Source organism: Panthera uncia, chromosome F1, assembly GCF_023721935.1.
Source record: "Panthera uncia isolate 11264 chromosome F1, Puncia_PCG_1.0, whole genome shotgun sequence".
Taxonomy (NCBI): Eukaryota; Metazoa; Chordata; class Mammalia; order Carnivora; family Felidae; genus Panthera; species Panthera uncia.
The window spans coordinates 9472064-9492560 of record NC_064813.1 but is presented as its reverse complement, the minus strand read 5'-3'; the positions used below and the strand labels follow the sequence as shown (position 1 = coordinate 9492560).

Genomic DNA, 20497 nt, shown 5'->3' with positions numbered 1-20497 from the left:
ACGCCTTTTACTCTTTGCAGAAAGCCTCCTATGGCCTTTAGACCTCTCTGGTGCATAATCGCACCCTTGCTGTATGATAGGCACCATGCAGTAGAGTTAGTTTTGCTTCAAGTATGGATTACATTGAAATTATGATTTACATTTAACTAGTCTTTTTTGCATACTATGTCCCTAGCACAGTAAGGATACAAAGTAAATAAATGACACCATCTTGTCCCTATAAAAATTACTGTCTTTTGAGAAAGATAAATATTGTATTTCTGAAGCAATTAGAGAATATGAGAAAAGGTTAAGACTGTATTTGATATTAAGTATCTAGGCTATTGGTTCACAACAGGGTGCTATTTTGCCCCCCAGGAGACATTTGGCCGTGTCTAGAAACATTTTGGTTGTCACAACTTACGGGGTGCTATGGCATCTCGTGGGTAGGAGCCAAGGAGGCTGCTAAATGCACAGGACAGCCCTCCTACACACAATTACGTGGCCCCAAATGGCCATAGTGCCAATGTGGCAAAACCCTGATCTTGACCCAAGGTCCGTGTGGATACTTGGCAAGGTCTGTTGTGAAGAGCTTTGGGGTCAGATACCCCTGGGTTCAGTGCAGCCATATAACCTTGGGTAAGTCGATGTTAATGAGCCTCGGTTTTGAGCCTCGGTTTCCTCATCTGTAAAAATGGGGAAGGGGTAATAAAAGTTACGTGGAAGGTCTATCGTGAGGATTAAATGGCACATGATAAGTAAGAACTCCCACCTGTTCCCACCCCTCACATTTCATTGCTGGTGCGTCATGCTTGATCTGAGGGAACGCTCTGCAGGGAGTTCTGCGTTCCGGGGCTCCTGCTAGAAGAGCTGATTTCCCTTTAGCCCATTCCATAGGCAGAGGCTTTAATGAGCCATCTGTGCATTGGCAATCCTACTACTAATAGATTCTCGGTTCCTTAATGACATTTGGGCAATGCCTTGCCAGCGGTGACCCCAATCAGCCCCGTGGGAATCTTCGCGCTAGTGGATTTCAGGACATTCTGTCCCAGCATGCTATGTTTTGGTTGCTCTATTTAGGTTGTTTTGGAAGCCCCTATTTCTCAGTGGATGGCCCCGAGTTAATTACACGGCGTTTAGTGCCTGAATGCAAGGAGTACAGCACACAGGCCATTCGCTGAAGTCTGGAGGGGTCTGGGGAAACTCCGGACTTGGATTAGGCCCTGGATGGCTCTAGAAAGGCTTTAGATTGGGTGACTTCATAATTTACTGTCCAAATCAGGATCCTTGAGAGGGAAAAGGGGAAACTTGTAATAATTTATCTCAAGACAACAGGCATAAACTTACAGTGTCCAAACTGGTATCATGGTCGCCCCATAAATGTGACCGCCTTGAAGGTTCTCCTTTCGGTTGAAGAGAACAGAACAGAAGATCCAGGGAAACTGGGGGCAAATGAGGGTCGGCTCCTTCCTTCACCTGCCGGACCCTTGCTGCTAGTTGGCGTTTCATTTGTGGGATCCCAGGGATGTACACATCGCCGTTCATTTACCAGGACCAATCAAAGGGGCCCAGCAAAGAGATGGTTAAGGACTGTTCACTGACAATGTTGCGCTAAGATGTCTGAGGGGTAAAGGGCGTCCACTTAGCTCTTCACGACCCTGGGTGGCGAAGAGAACAGACGAGGTCTCAAGGCGCCCTTTGCCTTCCCTCGTCCCCAGCCACCCAGTCCCGCGCTGTGCCTGCTCTCCCCTCCACCCCCTGCTCCCTCGAAGCCTTTATCCCGCCTCACTATTTTTGCTTCACTTGTTGCTCATCACTGTGGGAGGAAACTCGGCCTTCAATTAGCGCGCATTCCTGAAGCCTGCGGTTGCCGTGGTTACCCGGGCGCGAGCTGAAGCAGCTGGGTCAGCCCGCCAGCTTCATTGTCGTCTCTGGGCCCCGGGCGCGGGCGCGGGCGCGGGAGGGAGGGAGCGGACGGGCCCGCAGAGGGGAGGCCCCGGGGGCCGCGGGGGAGTGGGTGTCACCGAGAAATCGGCTCAGCCCGGCCAAGAAAGAACTGCGGCCCCTGAAAGCCGGGCAGGAAAACAGTCGTTGCATTTTTCTCCAGAGCCAGCTGCTGCCATTCAAGGGTGCGGGTTCGCGTTCACACGCCGGCGGTGTCTGGACTTTGGTCTGGGAACTGCCCCCAGGTGGCAGCCCCTCAACGCTGAGAGGAAAGGGCAGAGACCCCCACCGCCCAAGACCCACAAGGAGTGGGGCCCTCCGTGTCTGCTTCAGACCATCGGGGCTTTGGGGGTTGAGGAAAGTGGCCATTTTGAGCACCTTTGTGTTTAAGTTCCCTCTGCCAGCCTGTTGGATGGAGCCCGGTGAGCTCAGAAAATCACACCGGGTACCGAGGAAGCCCATTCCCTTCTTCCATTAAATCCCACCCTGCTCCGGGTCGTTTCGGAGTCAAATCTTCTGCACTTCATCTCAGGCCAAGTTGTGCATGCTAGATTACTAATAATACTTGGCATCTCTTCCCTCTCTGGGGGCAGGGAACTGGTTCACTGTAGCACTTTGCAAAGGCAGAGTGCTTTGCAGTCGTTTTTTTTTTTTTTTTTTTTTTTTTAATTTTTTTTTTCAACATTTTTTATTTATTTTTGGGACAGAGAGAGACAGAGCATGAACGGGGGAGGGGCAGAGAGAGAGGGAGACACAGAATCGGAAACAGGCTCCAGGCTCCGAGCCGTCAGCCCAGAGCCCGACGCGGGGCTCGAACTCACGGACCGCGAGATCGTGACCTGGCTGAAGTCGGACGCTTAACCGACTGCGCCACCCAGGCGCCCCTGCAGTCGTTTTTATTATTGTTTATTAGTTTGTGGCGGAATGGTGAATGCCTTCTAATTAGCTCATACTGCGTTACGATGTATTCAGTAATCACTCTCTGGTCACGACTTTAAAAGATGCTGAACATTTTAGCCATCTCTATCATTTCCTACGTCCAAAAATTATACTTTAATTATGTAAGTGGAGCAATAATGCCACAAACATAAGTTTCAGGGTTGCTGCCTGCAAATACTAGGAGACTAGAAAGCTGTTTATACATTTCTAAATGAAGGCGAAGCAAAGCTTGAGGGGGAATGAGATATTGGGGAAAAAATACTGGAATGGGGATGAGTAGGTCCAGTTTCTTCTGGTTCGATTATTAGCCGTGTGACTTTGAGTACGATTCTTAACCTCTCTGAGCCTCAGTTTCCTGAAAACACGGAAAGGGTGATGGATTCGATGACCTCTGAGATTCTTTCTAGCTGTAAAATCTAATTCTAGAATCTATGTGAATAGAAGAAGTCAGTGCCTTAGGCCAAGCTTATAATCACTGCCAAAAACCCGGAAGCATTTATTGACAGTTAATTGCAGACGGTCCAATACTAGTCATTTTGTGGAGAGAATTCACTGTCAGAATTATTCACTGGGGTTTAAAGTGACCTAAAATGTAAAAGATATTAAAAGAAAAAAATACACGCACGAAATGCTTAAATACAGTTTATAAATATATGTAAAAGAAGGAAAGCTATACCCACATTTCTGATGGATAATCATAAATTATATTTATTGAATGCATGGTTGCTATGGGAATATAGAATAAAAACAGGGATGTGTGTGCACTTGGGAAATTTCCAGTCTATTTGGGATTCCAAATAGCCATAGAAACAACTCTACACTTAAGAGGGCCAGAGAAAGCCATCTGCTCTCCTAAAAGCCTTAGGAGAGAAACATTTTGGATGGTCAGGAGCTGAGAGACCAGGGGGTGGGTACAGTACACCCTGAAAATGGATCTGGGACATGTTCAGGAAGCTCAGAAATGGGATGAAGCCCAGAGGTGCATTAAACAGAAGGGAGAAGAAGGCAATCACAGGAACTGGGGAAGGAAAGTATTCTAGACTGTCCCGAGCAGAAAGTTCATTAGTATGGAATATTGGCAAACCGGAGGAGGACTCCGAGGTAGTGAGTTCGAAGGAATGCATGAAGATAACCGTGCTGTCAGTCTTGGTGACATCATAAGTAGGAAGGAAGTGTTGTTTTTCCTCCTTTTTGTAGGTTCCAGCGCATGACAACCTTCCGTTGTCAGCAAGTAATTGAATGGCAGATGTGGGATCTGAAAACAAATTTGTCCCAAACCCAGAATTTCGGTACCTCCCATTGCACTTTGAAGGTTTGGACTAATAAAATCAGAGCTTAGATTTAAGTTTTAAAGGTAGAGACAAAGACGGCTTTTTTGGCTAAACTTCGTATGCATGTTGTATCTCTCTGTAACGACTGCCTTTCAAACAACATAGCCTGATAGTTGTCAACTTGTCCTCTGGGGTTGTGCTTCAGTCCTCCTAGATAGCAAGATGGCCTTTGGGGACGTTCAAGGACTAGAGGACACTAGTGGCATTGAGCCCTGAGTCCAGGGGCGCTAAACATTCTCCAGTGCATAGAATAGCGCTTAATGAATGAATGAATGTTTCCTTCGTGTTCTTATTAAAAGCCTATTTCCATCTGGGACAAAAAGCACTCTCATGAGCAGTGAACCAGAAGTCCAGCCAGAAGCTCAGCGTACCAGACAATGGGGATTTGCTACTGGAAACGTTGCAAGGTCCTGATGGGTGAGGAGGGCTGCTCAGGGTGTCAAACACAGAACACAGTCTCTGCCCCCGAGGGGTACCCGTCCTGCTAGCGGAGGCGCACGTAAAGGTGTCGCTGCGGTCCAGAGCCACAAGGGCTCTCATGTAGGTGTGCACAGTGGTCCTTAGGAGCATGGAGGTGCCTCCCAGTGCAGCATTCTTCCAGGGCTCTGTCGCAACAGATTTCAGAGTCTTGTAGACTGTGCGTGGCAAGGGTTTGAACAAAGCAGGAGATTGAGAAGTGTATTAGCTGGTTATGTTAGTAAACAAGGTAAGTAAATCCTGCCTCGAGGAGACTGGTTTACCAAGAAAAGAAGCATTTGAACCTTGGGGAAATGTCACTGGGACCTTGTTGTGAAATGTGCAAAGATCACGCCACGAGTAGACGAGAAGTGGGAAACCAGGCAAAGACTGTGTCTCTGGGGAACGGCCTCGTACTAGGTGGAACTTGATGTCAAAAATGTAAAAAAAGAAAAAAAAACCTGATGAGAATTGGATTTGGCAGGAGGAAAGCGCTTTGACCTTAGGAAGCTTTGCGAAACAGAAGCAGGTAACTAAAACGGAGTTCTTAGGCTGACGCTGTTAGATAAGCTGCATGGGCCAGTCAGCGAGCCTCCCCAGCACAGGGTTCATGTCTATTCCTCTGTGTCCCCACCTGGCACAGGACACATTTTTTTGTTGACTGAATGATGAATGAATGAATTGGAGACATTCCAGAGGTGAGCTGGTTCTCAGGAATACGTACAAAGAGAGTTGGGGATAACTTCACTGTGTCAATGGCAGAACACAGCTGAGATGGGAATTGTACAGGTCAGGTACAGAGGCTGTTTTATTCACGATGCATGTTTCTGCCGTAATCAGTCAACCGAAAGCATGTGAATGTTTTTGGCTACAAACTTAGTGATGGTTTTGTACGAAGCCGACACTTGTGTGTGTGTGTGTGTGTGTGTGCATGTACCAACTGTTAGTACGCCTAATTTGTTTGGTCTATTCATGTGGAAATTTCTTAAAAGTAATGGATGCTGCAAGGTTTGGGGAAAACTGTTTGAGTGCTTACATCAAAACTGTATTTTCTCCTGATAGTTTGAGCTGTGGTTTGAAAAGCATAAATGTGGCCTTCTGTTTGCAGGGTCTGCTTTCTGTCCTCTCCTCAGACATTAAAGTGACTTCTAATTGCCCCTCTTCAACTGAGTCCTGGAAGAATAGCAATGATTCACAAGTGTTGGTAAAGTGCTACTGAAATCTGGAAAGTATTTACTGCAATTGTTTGGACTTTCTAAGATCAGACCTTCAGTGGATGTGGTAGAATAGGAAGAAAAGAGAGAACGTTTCTAACTGGCAACAGCATTTCTTAGAAATTGTTAGGCAAGAAGCTGGACGCAAATGGTTTTCAGAAATATATTATTCCATCATAAATCTACTTTTAAAAATGCCTTTAGTCCCAATAAAATGTAAGTGTGGTTTAAAAGCCGGAGAGCTTTGCACTCTGCCTGCTGTCGGCATGATACAGTCATATTGTCTGCTACCCCAAAGCTCCTACTGTGTCCCGAATTCTGAAGACATTTAATTCCACCAACTATGGCAAGATTCTGTCACCCACGCCATCCTGGGGCTAGCGCTACACAGGTGCATTATGGGAAAGCTTCATCTTCTTCCGAAGCATCAGCTATTGGTTGTTGCCTTAGGGAGAATGAGAAGCTCGATGTGTGTCTTTCGGTTGGAGTGACAAGTTTTGTGACTCTCCTGTCCATATTTCTGTGACCACCGTATCCTTAATTTTTTTTGTTACAAATGTAAAAAAAAAAAAAAAATCTAGAAATGAAAATCTCTCCATTATTTCTCCACGATACCCATTCCGGGTCCCCAGAAATAAGAAAGGCACACAATTTTGTGTATAGTGCTGTCGCTTACAGATTTTAGCTTGAACATAGGTTCCTGGAGATTATATTCGCTGATATTCTCGGTGTAGAAACAATGTCAGAACACCAGCCTATGGGGAAATCCAGCTTTTGTATTTTACCTGCTCATAAATATTTTGGTTTATATATGCCCATCAGTGGTTGCAAGTGTGTGATCTCTGGGCTCCATACAGCCCCCAAACATACTTTGTATGGCTTGTCCAGTGTTTAAAAAAATACCTATGGATCAGTTGCCAACACTGAAAATGCAGATATTTCACACAAAAACCTGGGGTCTGGCTAATCTTGAAAAATAGGAAGACCCGCAACTGTGAAGACACATTCCTGTGGGGCAGCAATTGGCCAGACTTGAGTAGTAGCAGCCAATATAGACATATAATCTGCTATTTGCTACGCCTCGTATTACATTCGGCTGGCTGCATTTACTTGTGTTACCTGCTGTCCCTGTAAACATACAGAGCTGAGTTTGCAACTCTAATCTCTAAGTATCAGATTTGAGAACCAAGAATATTGTAGGCTGGGTGACCATATAATTAATCGTCCAAGATAAGACACTTAGAGAATAAAAAGTAGTGCTGTGGGTATTTACACAGGTACAACAGGCACAAACGAGGATATATAGTCTCCCTATTTATAGATCACTTTATTCAGTCACCTCATTTGATTAATGAGAAAACGCAGACCTAGAAAGAGGAAGTAATTTGCCTATAGTCACCAAGTAAACTAATGGCAAAGGTGCCCTAAGTACCCTGATTCCCAGTTCACTACTTTCTCCAATATAATGTCTTCTATATAATAAGTATAAGCACCATATTTTCCTTGAATATATAGATTTTTTTATAGTTAATGATTATCACATGGCTAATTTCCTGTGAGTGTACAAGCTGGTAGTTTATATCATCAATAACATTTCTTTTATAAATGTAGTTAATTATGGGCTATCGTGTATCTAGAGATGTTTAAAACATTGGTAGGCTTGAGAGCTTAAGAGTAGACCCAAGAAAAGCATCTCATTTTATTAGATACAGTAAGAGATACATTCAGAACTGCTAATTGTCTGGATTTTAAAACAATCTTTTAATGTTAATTTTTGAGAGACAGAGGCAGAGTGTGAGCGGGGGAGGGGCAGAGAGCAAGAGGGAGACAGAGAATCAGAAACAGGCTCCAGGCTCTGAGCTGTCAGCACAGAGCTCGATGCAGGGCTTGAACTCGGGAACAGGGAGATCATGACCTGAGTCGAAGTCAGGTGCTTAACCGGCTGAGCCACCCAGGCACCTCTGGATTTTTTTTTTTTTAAGCCGCCATTAAGTAAGCATCCCATAACTAGCTTGTGAAAGACATTGTATATTGACTTTTTGATCATTGACTATTGGCCGGTATGTCTTCAAGAGATGGCCAATACCCCCAATTCCCCAGTCCTTGACCAGCTGTTTCTTTGTTGAGTTTCCAACAAGGAATTCCAAGGGATATTTGTACACAGAACACTCTAGATGAGACCAGTGCATGCTATGAATCACTTGCTCGGAATGTGGCCCCAAATTCCTGTCTGGTATCCCATCCTAGACCACACGTGAGTCTTGGAGGCACTTCTTAGCCTATCATGAAGGCTTAGGCCAAAGGCTAGCCTGAGAAGTCTCCTTCAGGGTACCCCTTTCTCCAGTGCCCCACTTGGCTCTCGTGTGTTCTTCCAAGAGACCTTGCAAGCAGCAGACCATGCTTAGCAGGTCAGCTGCACAAGCTAGAAAGACAGAAAGAAAGAAGCCTTTCTTGCCAAGACCTAAAACAGAGCTAGCCTAAGTCACTTCATTCTAGACTTCCCTCCCCTTGGAATGTATTGTGGTCCCAATGAATTTCTCAGATGAGGAACCATTACCCAAGCAGGAGACATGGCCAGGGCACCTTTTACCCCGTTGGCCTTGTATAGTTAGGGAGAGCCAAGAAAAAGTCAGTGTCCTGGAGGGACTCCTTTTTCTTTGACTTTTGTCAGACCTTCTTTTCCATAGAGTAGTTTGACGGAGGCGGGGACCAGTGACCAATCATGATAAACCTTTCGATTGAAAATGTAAGCTGCACGTGGGTAATTTTTTCTCTGATGCACCTCAGTAAACTTGTTTTCTAAATGGGCCCACTCCACATGCATGAAACAGACCCCTAAACATGTGTGTTCAGCAGTGACGTGTGGCTGCTGAGCCTTTGAAGTGCTGGTATGAGTAAAATATAGTATTCAATTAATTTCTTTTTTTACTCTGTGATGTGATGACTAGAAAAGCTAAAAATTACCTGTCGCTCACATTATATTTCTAGTGGATAGAGCCGTTCTAGAGGCATATGTTCTGCGTGTAAGTGAAGTAAGATTCAGTTGCGTGCTTAAGTGGTACCACGGCAACTTTTTGCCATTAGAAGTCGGAAAGGAGGGCAGTTTGCCAGTTGTTTCTTAATGCAAGACTTGTTTATTAGCAAGGGCTTCCGTCAGGTAGAAACATCTGGTACAGGTGCAGAAGGGCCTTTACCTTTACGTTGATACGAGAACATGGTGAAAGCATTCAGTGCTTCTTTCTATAAATCAGGCCAGTTTTTTTTTTTTTAAGTTTAATTTATTTTGAGAGACAGCATGAGCGGGGGAGGGGCAGAGAGGGAAGGGCAGAGAGAGGGAGGGGCAGAGAATCCCAAGCAACCTCAACACTGTCAGCGCAGAGCCCGATGTGGGGCTCGGACTCATGACCCGTGAGATCATGACCTGCGCTGAAACCGAGAGTCAGATGCTTAACTGACTGAGCCACCCAGGCGCCCCTAAATCAGGCTAGTATTTAAAAGGACTAACCCCCTCCCCCGCATCTTCTACAGTCTTGGTTCCTGCGTAGCTCTTTGCCTCCCAGAACCCCGAGGGGGCGCCTGTTCTGACACCAGCTGGCTCTTAAGCTCGTATGCCGAACCATGCAGAAGGCACTTGGGTTCATACAACGCCAGCTGTGGGTCCCATATGGAAACTCCATACCATATACATATGTATAGAGTATTTCTGACACCAGAAGGAGTGTAGAAGAGCGTGTAACTCATCTAGCTTTATCTTTTCCTTGCCTTTGAACATTTTAATCATCGAAACATCTTTAGGCTATAAATAGAACATGTAGTGAGACAATTCTGAGTTAAAACCAAATATGTACTTTTGTTTTTATATGGACATAGGACTGTGTATGGATGTATGAAAATGTAGGTTGAACGTTTGGATACAGATGGGTTTGACTTCCCAATCAAATGTGTGGAGAAGAATGTATAAATGAATGGATATGGTATGTGTCAGTCTGCTCAAGCAGGGTTTTTCATATTTGAAGCAGAGATTTCCTCCTTCTATAAATAGTTGGAGAGAAAGTTCTGTTTCTGCTTCCGTCTGGTTTAGGTGCAGAGTTCACTTAGATGGCTGCCAAAGAGTGATGGAGAAAGTTACTCTCTTGACTGAGCCCCGCCTCGGCGACTTGCCTCTCCTACCCCAAGGAGCATGGGTCCATGGCCCTGGTGTAGGGATGGCACCCCCTGGAGCCAGCCTTCAAGCTGTATTTTCCTTTGGAGTAACCTCTTTCCTTCTTCTTTTCCTTCCACCTCTTCCAGGCAGGACAGGGCTGCTTGCTGATCTCTTGCCCAGTTTTGCTGTGGAGATTATGCCAGGTATTCACTCATTTAACTCTTTATTTGCTTAATGTGCTGTCACTCCATCTGTCTTGCTTCTGGATTAGTCGCTAATTGCTCCTTTAATTTGTTTGCGCATTTGTCCGTATTATTTCTGTGTTCTTTTCCAGGATGAACTGAGCCCAATGGAAGAGCCTTTAGATTGTATTTCTTCTATTAGTAGGTCCTAAAAGGATAATGATTAAAAATAAGCTGCAAGGGGGACCCAGTCCTTCAATGTCAGGTGTGCAGGCTCTTTGGCAAACTCCATAACCATTCAGCATCTCCGCTGTCCCCAGGCAGCTAGAAGTATCCTTAACAAAGTTATTATTTATCTGCATTTCCTTATTCCCTAAGTTAAATGTTTACCCATTCATTAGTGTATGACCATGTTACTCTGAATTGCCTTTTGTAACTTTACCAAAACAGTTTTTCAAGCCTTATGAAGTCAGTACACCCCTCCTTCCTTGGAAAGTACATGCTTACAGACCGACATTGCTTTGTATACAATTTCAGGGGCTCCTTGGGCCCCATAAGTCCCTGGAATCCATGGACCATATGTCAGGGAAACCCCAGATGCACAGCTCTGTCATTTTATATAGCTTAAGTTGAATGCACCAGCCTAGACAAGCCAGCATCCGTTCAGTGCAACACTATAGTCTGTAATGGAAGGAGGTTCCATGAGAAACGGGAATGAACTATGGGAAAGGACATATCCAAACTCAGAGAATACTAAAGACTGATTCATTCTTGCTTTGGAGGGCTACTGCCAAAGGGTTGAGAGCTGCATAATAGTTGGGAGCAACGGAGAGATACAGACTATTCGCGGCCATAGGTTTTGACTTTATTCAGGTTTTAAAACATCCAAAGCCTTCACAGTTGAATTTCACTAATTATTCTTCCACGAATTCTCCTGTTTTGCCGTTAGCTGGCCAACCCAAATATAAACATGCTTCCTGTTGATGTTGACCCCAGGGACACAAATAGATATCTCTTTGTGATCCCCCTTATCCAGAGTGCTGTCAGCTTGTACTGGTTTGTTCATCACCCGCAAACATACACATACAATGTTACGAAGCATCGCTTCAAACTAGATGTTATGTTCCCCCAGTCCCAGGAAAGAGTTACTGTATTTTTCATATCTGGTCCTGGTCCCTTGAATATCCCTCCCTTTTGACTCCAAGAATCCTTGCATGGATAACATTCTTTTGTTTCTCCAAGGTAACCTGCCAGTCCTTTATCTTTGCTGCTTGACCCAAGACCGTTGTAGCCACTGTGCCACAACACTCATCTAATCCTTGGAGCTCATATCTGTCTCCAGCGACAGAATGTTACTGGGTTATTGCTAAGGTCCAGGACAAAGCCCTGAGCTATCTGTGGTCCTCAGCAGGAATGTTTTCCAGACCATTCTCAGCAGGCGCAGGGCCTTCTCATTTCCTCACTGAAGAGATGGTGACCTGGTTAATTTGAATGGGGATGAGTGGATGGGGTGACGAGGGACGTTTCAGGAAATATAAGCTGTTGGTTTTTTTCTCTGAGGAAACTGTGTTCTAGACAAAGTTCAAATAATTTTATCATTATCGCAAAACCCTTTATATAACAAAAATGTCATAGTCTCAAGCTCCAACTGAATGTCCCTTTAATTGAAAGAACATTTAATAACCAAAATTCAAGAAAAACAATATATACTTAAAGTTCATTGTAAAGGGACTTTTTGGTAGGCGGCTTTCGATCAAAATGAATTACTTTGATTTTTTGACTTTTAAAGGAACTCATGGCTCACTCTAGTCTGTCCAGCCTATAGGAAGTTGGGTCCTATAGCCAAATCCCAAAAGCGTGACACAAAGTCACTCGAAGGTCACAGTCATTTTTATCTAAGCCAAATGGAATTTGTTTCCCTTCTCTTAATCTTTTGGATGAGCAAATGCACTAGAAGTTGTGGGCATCCTCTGGTAGAGGTGGGAAAATAACAGGAATTAACAAACATAGCCAGTATAGTCCTCAAAGCCCTGAGCCATTTTCCCCGCAGCTACGCTGGCTATTCAGCATGGTCAACCTGAGCGTGATCAAACCGAGCCATTCTTGGGGGCGTGGCGACATCATATTCTCCACCTGAGTCTTTGTCTCTAGATTTCTCTAGCCATGGTTTGTTCCACAGGTTTTGTTCCAGAAGGTTTCGATCTCAGCCTTGATGCTGAGTCCGGGAAGGGTGTTACGGGGTGGTCAGCAGGGAAAGTAGATGAACACATAAGGAACCTGGACCACTTAAATATGTGCCGGTTTAGACCGTGGAGACATAGAGAACTTTCTCTCGGGACTTATATTTTTATAGGAAAGAGTAACTTGGCCGCAAAAGGAACATATTCACAGAACCCACCTCTTCGTAGCTCAGCAAGCAAGGTTCCTCCTCTCCCCAGCCGGGGAGTCTTTCTGTTCTCGTCCCATATTTGTTCTGACGCTACAGTTGATACTGTGAACCTTTTGCCCAGGAGGGGGCCCCGAAGCTCCCCCATCACTTTGTGCTGGTCGTTAGGTGTGCCTGGTAGGACCTAGGCAACCTTCTCCCCTCTTCCCCATGACCCCCTGAACCCTGTGAAGTCTGCACTTCTCCCTCTCAGAGTGCCCCCTGAGTTTGGGGGCTCTGTGCCCTGATATGAGGTACTCCCCCAGATCCCTCCCGCCCACTCCTCCCACAGTAGACAGCCATGAGAGTGTGCCTGTCCCGACAGCGGGCCACCTCAACCGTGGGTTTCTCTGTGCGTCCTTCCAGAGTGGGTGTTTGTTGGCCTGGTGATCCTGGGAATCTTCCTCTTCTTCGTCCTGGTGGGGATCTGCTGGTGCCAGTGCTGCCCTCACAGCTGCTGTTGCTACATCCGCTGCCCATGTTGTCCAGATTCCTGCTGCTGCCCGCAGGCCTGTGAGTAAAGTGACTAGTGGGGAGATGTAGAATGATCGCGAGAAATGTCACCTCACCATCAGACAGCTGTGTACCCTGAGTTCCTTCTCCGCCTCCTTTCCTTCCACCTTAAAAGTTGGTTGTTCTAGGCTCACACCTCTGCTGGGAGCCCCCGGCATCCTGAGATGCCCATTGCTGTTTGCCTTCTCACCTGCCTGCACCTCTCCATACTTCTCATCCACACCAGTCACCCCTGCGTTTGCGACTCTCATTGGCACTATTGATGAAAGGAAGGGCAGCTTCCAGATGTCAGGTTGTGGGTAAGGCTTTTGTCCTCTCTTCAGGCCCTCAAGCTAGAGGAAAGGCCATGCCTCTCGGATGCAGAGAACTCCTCTTTTAACAAGCAGAGTATGCAGACTGCAGCCTTTGAGTACCATCCAGCCACGGATGAGTTTTATTTATTCCCGTGACAAAATGGTCCACAAAGGGACCAGTCCTTACTTGGGGATTCACGATTTTACCTGAATGGCTGAGCCCGTGTAGCCACCAAGTTGGGCACCCCGGCCATAAGCCAAATACATCTTGAAGGAGAAAGACATACATGCATCTTTAATATTCTTAGGATTAAAGCAGTTTCCAGGAGGAGTCAGGTTATTTGCTCTGCCTTTGAGATCACAGAGCAGGGCCAGGTGCAAGCTCATTACCTGCTCTGCCTCTCTAGAAGAGGTTTGGGGTCCTCCTGGAACCCAGGAGGGTGGCATGGTGCTAGGCCTCCTCCGGAGGGACGGAGGCAGCCTACAGATAGTGTGGTTAGCAATGGGCCGTGCCGTCACCTCGGACTGCCATGACAGCTCCTAGTACTGCTTAATTACTCAGTTGCCAGGTACTAAACACTGTAATTCCTTATGTCATTGCTTTTGGTGGAGCTGGAGGAGTCCAAGGGGGTGGGGGAGAGTGGTTCTGATGAGTCAGTTCAGGCCTAGGAGAACACACACAAACACACACACACACACACACACACACACACACACACAGAGGCACACATCCAAGAGCTCCCGTAAGCGCATCCTCAGGGAGTTTTGGTGTGAGGGTTGTGGAGGGTGGGACAATAATATAATCTCTTTTGCTCTTCATCTCCCTCCACAGTGTATGAAGCAGGGAAAGCAGCAAAGGCCGGGTACCCTCCCTCTGTCTCCGGTGTCCCCGGCCCTTACTCCATCCCCTCTGTCCCCTTGGGAGGAGCCCCCTCATCTGGCATGCTGATGGACAAGCCGCATCCACCTCCCCTGGCACCAAGTGACTCCACTGGAGGAAGCCACAGTGGTAAATGTAGTTCCAGACCGCCCTGCCCCATGCTCCTCTCTGGCTTCCGCTCTGGTTCCTTCTTGATAAGAACCATCAGCTCAGTGATTCTTCTTTGGAAAGTGACGGTCTCCATTCCAGAAGTGGGATCTCTCTAGCTCTATCAGATGTCATCCGGAACGCATGTCAGGCTCTCCAAGGGCTGCAGGATGTAGCTGCCCCTGCTTTCTTCCCAGACTCCTCAGTAACTAAGATGATGAGGAAAAGAGGCAAGGTACCCATTGAATGTTGGTCATCCAGTGAATAAATAGTTCTTTCAGCCCTACCTAGGGTTCAGGACTGTTGCACTACAGTAGGTACTGTGAGGAACACTAAGAAGTTTAGGACACGGTTTGCCCAGGAAGCGGTACGGCCCAGCCAGGAGAGACAATAGACTTTTATTAGGACAGTTAGATGCTGTAAAGAGTATGGTGCTGGGAATTCAAAGGGTAAAGAGCTGAAGCAGTTACAGAGTGTTCAGGGAAGAGGTGGATTTGAGCTGGGCCTAGAAGAACACAAAGGAAAAGGAGAGCAGACAGCGGGTTGCTGGGCACCCCCAGGAGGGACACATGGTGGAAGCCTGGGGCTGGAAGAACAGGGTGTGTGTTTGACAGTCTCCAACTTGGCTGACTGGAAGAAAGTGGGAGGCTTTAATGGAGCCTCACCCAGGTGAGGGAGGGCCTTGAAACCCCTTCAGGAGAGCCGGGACTTGGTGCCGTAAGGGAGTCGGAGCCACTGCAGGCAGGTTCCTGAGTTCTTGGAGAGGTGCTGTGCTAACAAGGCAAGTGGGAACGGAAGAGAGTGGGATCAGCGATCCCGGGCTGAGAGGTGACTGAAGCCGTTCAGGGGGTGTGAGAGCATCCGGGTCGTGATGGAGGCCATGGAAGTTGAAATGCGCAGGTAAATCTGAGAGATACTTCGAAAGAGGAAGCAGGTATGACTTTAGGGAATGCAGGAAAGGGGAGGCTTCAGGATGAGTGCAAGCTGTCCCGTGATGCACACCATAGACAGAATTAAGGAATTGGTAGGGAGAGCTTATGTGGATGGAGATGAGCCCTGGTATTTAGGGCATGATGCATTCGTGGTTATTGGCGAGGGCACAGGGGTAGCAGGGGTGGAGAGACGTTAAAATGTAGCTTTCCGGGAGGTGTCTGAACAGGATTACAGAGTAGTAACGATTAGACGTGTGTGAAGTCTATTTGGAAGGTAACTTAAATCCCTAGGTGTGGATGAGCCAGCAGGGTTGGTAAAACAGACACTTCTCCCCTGGAGGTATCTGGACTTCCTTCGGTGGGTGCGGGAAGAGTATCCGGCCCACTGAATGACCTGTCCGTGCTGGACCCTGGAAGGAGTGGATATCTTCAGTGAGTAATTGGTATTTGTGGGTTTGTTTTTTTTTTTTTTTTTTTTTTACCCTCTCCCTGGAACTATTAGTAGAATTCTGACGTCTGAGCCTGGGAATGAGTCACAGACTGAGAAGTAAAAGTTAATGATCAAGGACGCACAGAGAATTGGAGAGATAAAGACAATATAGTTCATTTCTCCCAAGGATGGAACGGGAAAAGAGACGTTAATGGAACTTGTCTCATAATCGGTTTGTGGCTTCCCCTTTCTCCAGTCTTTTTATCCTTCCTGCCCACCAGAACACATTCCCTCTTACTTTTTGGAAATGGATTCTCGTAATGAAATGATTCTTACTCATAGGGTGACAGATGCTTCCTCTCTCCTGATTTCAACCTTTTTCTGGTTCCTGCCATACTAACCAAATGCAATTAGAGGTGGCTTGAGGGGGCGCCTGGGTGGCTCAGTCGGTTGAGTGTCCGACTTCGGCTCAGGTCACGATCTCACAGTTCGTGAGTTCGAGCCCCACGTCGGGCTCTGTGCTGACAGCTCAGAGCCTGGAGCCTGCTTCAGATTCTGTGTCTCCCTCTCTCTGTCCCTCCCCCGCTTTGCACCGTCTCTATCTCTCAAAAAAATGAATAGATGTTTAAAAAAAACGTTTAAGAAAAAAAGAAATGGCTTGAAACATAGGAACACTTATTATTTCACAGAGCAAGAAATCCCAAGGAAAAGTGGCTCCGGGGGTTGCTTAATCGATCAGTTCAGGTAGCACCACTGAAGGACTGAGTTCTTTATAGCTTTCGTTCTGTCCTTCCAAGCTGGCTCCCCTTATGATCCTGTGGTGACTGCCATAGTTCCAGGTACTAAATGCATTCAGAGATAGAAAAAGATATGCTTCTCCCTTGTGCTGCTTTTCTCAAGAGTGAGGAAACCTTTTCCAGAAGCCCCTCCCCCTTCTAACAGACTTCTCGGTGGTTTTATTGGCAAGAATTGTGTCCTGTGCCCATTTCTATACCAGATTGGCTTGAACTAATCGAGACGCATCTCTTAGGCCAAAAACACCTGATCACCTTGGAAATGAACAAAATCAGGGTTCTGTTAGCCAGCAAAAAGGGGAAGATGCACAACCAATGTTAGCCACAGCTAGTCTGGCCCAGGTTGTCATCGTCTGGTTCACTGAGTCAGGATAGCATTCCTCATGACCCCTAGTGGGCACATTTCTGTCCTCATGGCCCCATGGACAGAATTATTGATGGCATTTGGTTATTTGTTAAGAAAAAGGTGGCTTAAGCCAATGTTCTGTGTACATTATTTGTTAAAGAGTGTTAGAGATGTTAAGAAGTGCTGATTTATAAAGATGTAAGTTTAGCCTATTTTATATTTATATGCTAGCTCAATTTTAGGGTAATCATCTAGCAATAGTGATTTTTCAGATTACATTTGTATACAGTGCCCTTTTGAACCCTCTGGGTAGTTGGAAAGGCGTCTTTGATGAGCTGTGTGTAGTACAGCCAGTCAGTTACCAACTGGGAGAGAGAAGAGGCGCCTTGATTGCCTCCCCCTTTCTTCTTGGCAGCTATTTGAGACCTCTGTTGCAATAGAAGAACTCTCTCCTCCTGTCCTGCCCTGGACTCAGCCTCTTCAGCTTTGTCAAGGTTCTCTCTTTATTGAGTAGCCCACATTCCATCCCAGTCTCCCCTCCCCTTGCCAGACTGTCTTGCTCTAGAGACTCCTTCCTAGCAGCATTCAAAGCGTGCCTAAATCTCTCCACTAAAATAAAACAACAATTTGCAAAAACCTCGTAGTCCTTGGATGTTGCTTCCCTACCCCTTTTCTCCTCTTCACAGCTGAACTCCTTCAACGTTTCGGATGTTTCATGTCTCCATTTCCTCCGCTTTTCGCCAACTCCTCGACTAACTGCCATCTTGCTATCGCTTTCACTACTCCAGAAACAGTGCTTGTGAAGATTGCCTTGTGGCAAATCTAATCAGTGCTTCCCAGTTCTTAACCTCCCTTGACTTCTCAAAGCGTTTGCCACCCCTGCCCCACCCCTCTCTCTTTGCCTTCCCCAACACCTTGGTTAGTAATTTTTCCTACTTATTTCTCTCTACGCTGGCTGGCCTTCCTCCTGTTTTGTCCAAGGTCCTCTCCCTGGGAAATGTTATCTACTCCCACGGCTTCAATCATGTTTTCTATGCTTATGACTCCCAGTCACCGTCTCCAGCCCCTCTCCTGCTCCTCAGTCCCATGTACCCAACTGCCTGGACATCTCACAGGCATTCCAAACTCGGACTCTAGGAAATCGAATTAGTCTGCTGTTTTTTGACTGCAAACCAACTCCTGCATTTCTTGTCACAACAGGTGGCCCTGTTGTCCACCCGGCAGCCCCAACCAGAAGCAGGGACCTCGTCCTCATCTCTGCCTCACTTCCCTCATCCGGTTGGTCACCAGGTCCCTCGGATTACACCTCAAAATAACCTTGAATCGGTTTACTTTCCTCCACCTGTATTGTGCTATCCTGGTCCCTGCTACCCCCATCTCTCACCTTGATTAATGCAACTATCTCCTACACTGGCTTTCCACAGCTACTCTTGCCTTGTTCTAATTTATTTTCACATCCACCTGGCCTCCCCTCATTCTTCTTACAAAAGAATTGAGTAGGCAAGTAGGGTTTTGAAATGTCATTTTCAAAACTAATAAGGATATGCGTCTATATATATGCCTACTGTATGTATACAGAGGATATGCAAATTTTAAACATCACTTCTCCCACAACTGAGCTGCTATCACCCTGGGGGTGGAATGTGGCAGCTGTTCCATCATCCATAAACAGCCTTACTTAGCTCATTAAGATAGGGTAGGAAAAACAAGCCTATATCCATGGGTATCTGCCTCAGAGACTTCTTCTGCAAGTTTTATAAGTTAGGCTTGGCTGTAAAGGAGAAATTAACTGAAAAGTAGCTGATTTCCAGTCAACTGGGTCAAACATATCAGCCCAACTACTTTAACAATAAGAATTTTTGTAGTTTGGCATCAAAATGAACATCCCAATATTCCCTCCCCGCCAGAACCAAAGTTGCCGAGACTAATCCATTCGAGGAGTTGAAGTATGAAGAGTCACACCAACCAAAGGACTTGGGCCAGACAGAGCTTGAAAAGATAAATAGATCCCCCATCCATGCTAAACTGAAACATCACTGGTGGGGGGGGGGGGGAAGTCATTTTCCAAAAAGGGCTGGACTTTGGCCAATGGTCCAGGACCTGTCTTTTTAAACTATTACCACACATCAGAGAGTTCTCGGATCTTCAGGCAAATTACAGATAAAAATCAACCTGACACCATTTTACTTGTTTTCATGTAAGAAAAATTTGATGCATGCCTACGAATTTTCCCTCACAGAATTTGCTGTCTAGCAAAATGGGCATTGGGGGTTTGTGAATGGAAATAAAACGAGTAAAGAGATACAAAGCAGTGTATGACAAGACTGTTCTCTGATGCAAGCTCAGAGAAGGAAAAGTCTCATCTGCTTGGCGGGATGAAGAGAGGTTTTCTGGTGTTTTAAATGCTCCTGAGCATGTATGTGACACGGAGCCAGATTCTGCCAGGATGAGAGAACTTGTTTTCGTTCTAGTGTTAGTGTGCTACACAATCAAACTTACAGTTTTCAGTTGAAAAAAAGAAACCCCTTTTTGCAGGGAGAATGGCCTAGCTTTTTAGCTACTGAAACCAAATAGATGATACCTCTGAAGTGTAAATGTCAATAATTCGTCCTCGTCCTTCTCGGCAAATCGGAGGGATTTAGATTTCTGAAGACATTAGCTGAAGTCCAGGCAGAAAGTATCTATTCTCGTGGAGTCTCTTTATAATGCCAGGATTGGAAGGTGAGACAACTGTCTTCATTTGAGGCTGTCAATAGTTACTGTAACTTTTCAGGGACATGATAACCTGTGCATACATCATCAAACCTGTCTCACAAGGAGGAGTGTGATTTGTTATAATGACACAGAAAACAATCTGTGCTCTACTCCAAGTTGCAATTAACGGAGAGGTTTCCAGCTGTTGCTCAGAGAGGCGGCCAGCTCTCACCACCAGGGGACAGCTGGGACATTGTTCCATAAGGCAACACCTCCCCACCTCCACTTGATCTCAGTATGACTGAATGTTTACCATACAGTGCTTCACATATTTAAAACACCTGGCTGAAGGCAGAGCTCAGGTAGGGTAGGCCCCTTCCCTAATGCCTATAGTAACTGCTAGTGTTCTCCTTTAAAACATAACCATCAATCATGGCAGCAAAACTGACCTAAACCTTGCTGCTCCCTCAGGCTATCGTTCAAGTCCTCCCCTTCCTGGCCAAAACCCTCTGACCAACCAACCACATGGCTGCTTCTGCCTTACTCTGCAGTCCCTTGTCATATAGTTTCTATTCCTGATTTCTGTTCATTCGTTCGTTTGTTCATTCATTCGTTCATTCACTCATTCATTCATACAAACACATGTTTCTAGGGTCTACAGTGTGCTAGGCGCTGTGCTTGTGCTGGAGATGCAGAGATGGAACCGGTCCTTGTCCTCAGGAAGTTTAGAAGCTAGAGAGGGAAACTCTACAGGAAATACTCTTTCCAAGGAAATCATTACCCCCCGCACCACCCTCAGACTAGCACCAATTCAGCTCAAACGTTTATTAAGTGCCTACCAAGCACTGTTCTGG

The 20497-nt window shown here is 46.1% G+C and overlaps 1 protein-coding gene across 1 annotated transcript in view; it reads left to right on the top strand.

Moving 5' to 3' along the window:
- ILDR2 (immunoglobulin like domain containing receptor 2) overlaps nucleotides 1-20497 on the top strand; it is a 63899-nt gene that overhangs the window by 26943 nt on the left and 16459 nt on the right. The window contains exons 4-6 of the mRNA XM_049633863.1: nucleotides 10154-10210; nucleotides 12981-13127; nucleotides 14253-14429. Coding sequence (XP_049489820.1) covers nucleotides 10154-10210; nucleotides 12981-13127; nucleotides 14253-14429 — 381 coding nt within the window. The remainder of the gene's footprint in view (nucleotides 1-10153; nucleotides 10211-12980; nucleotides 13128-14252; nucleotides 14430-20497) is intronic.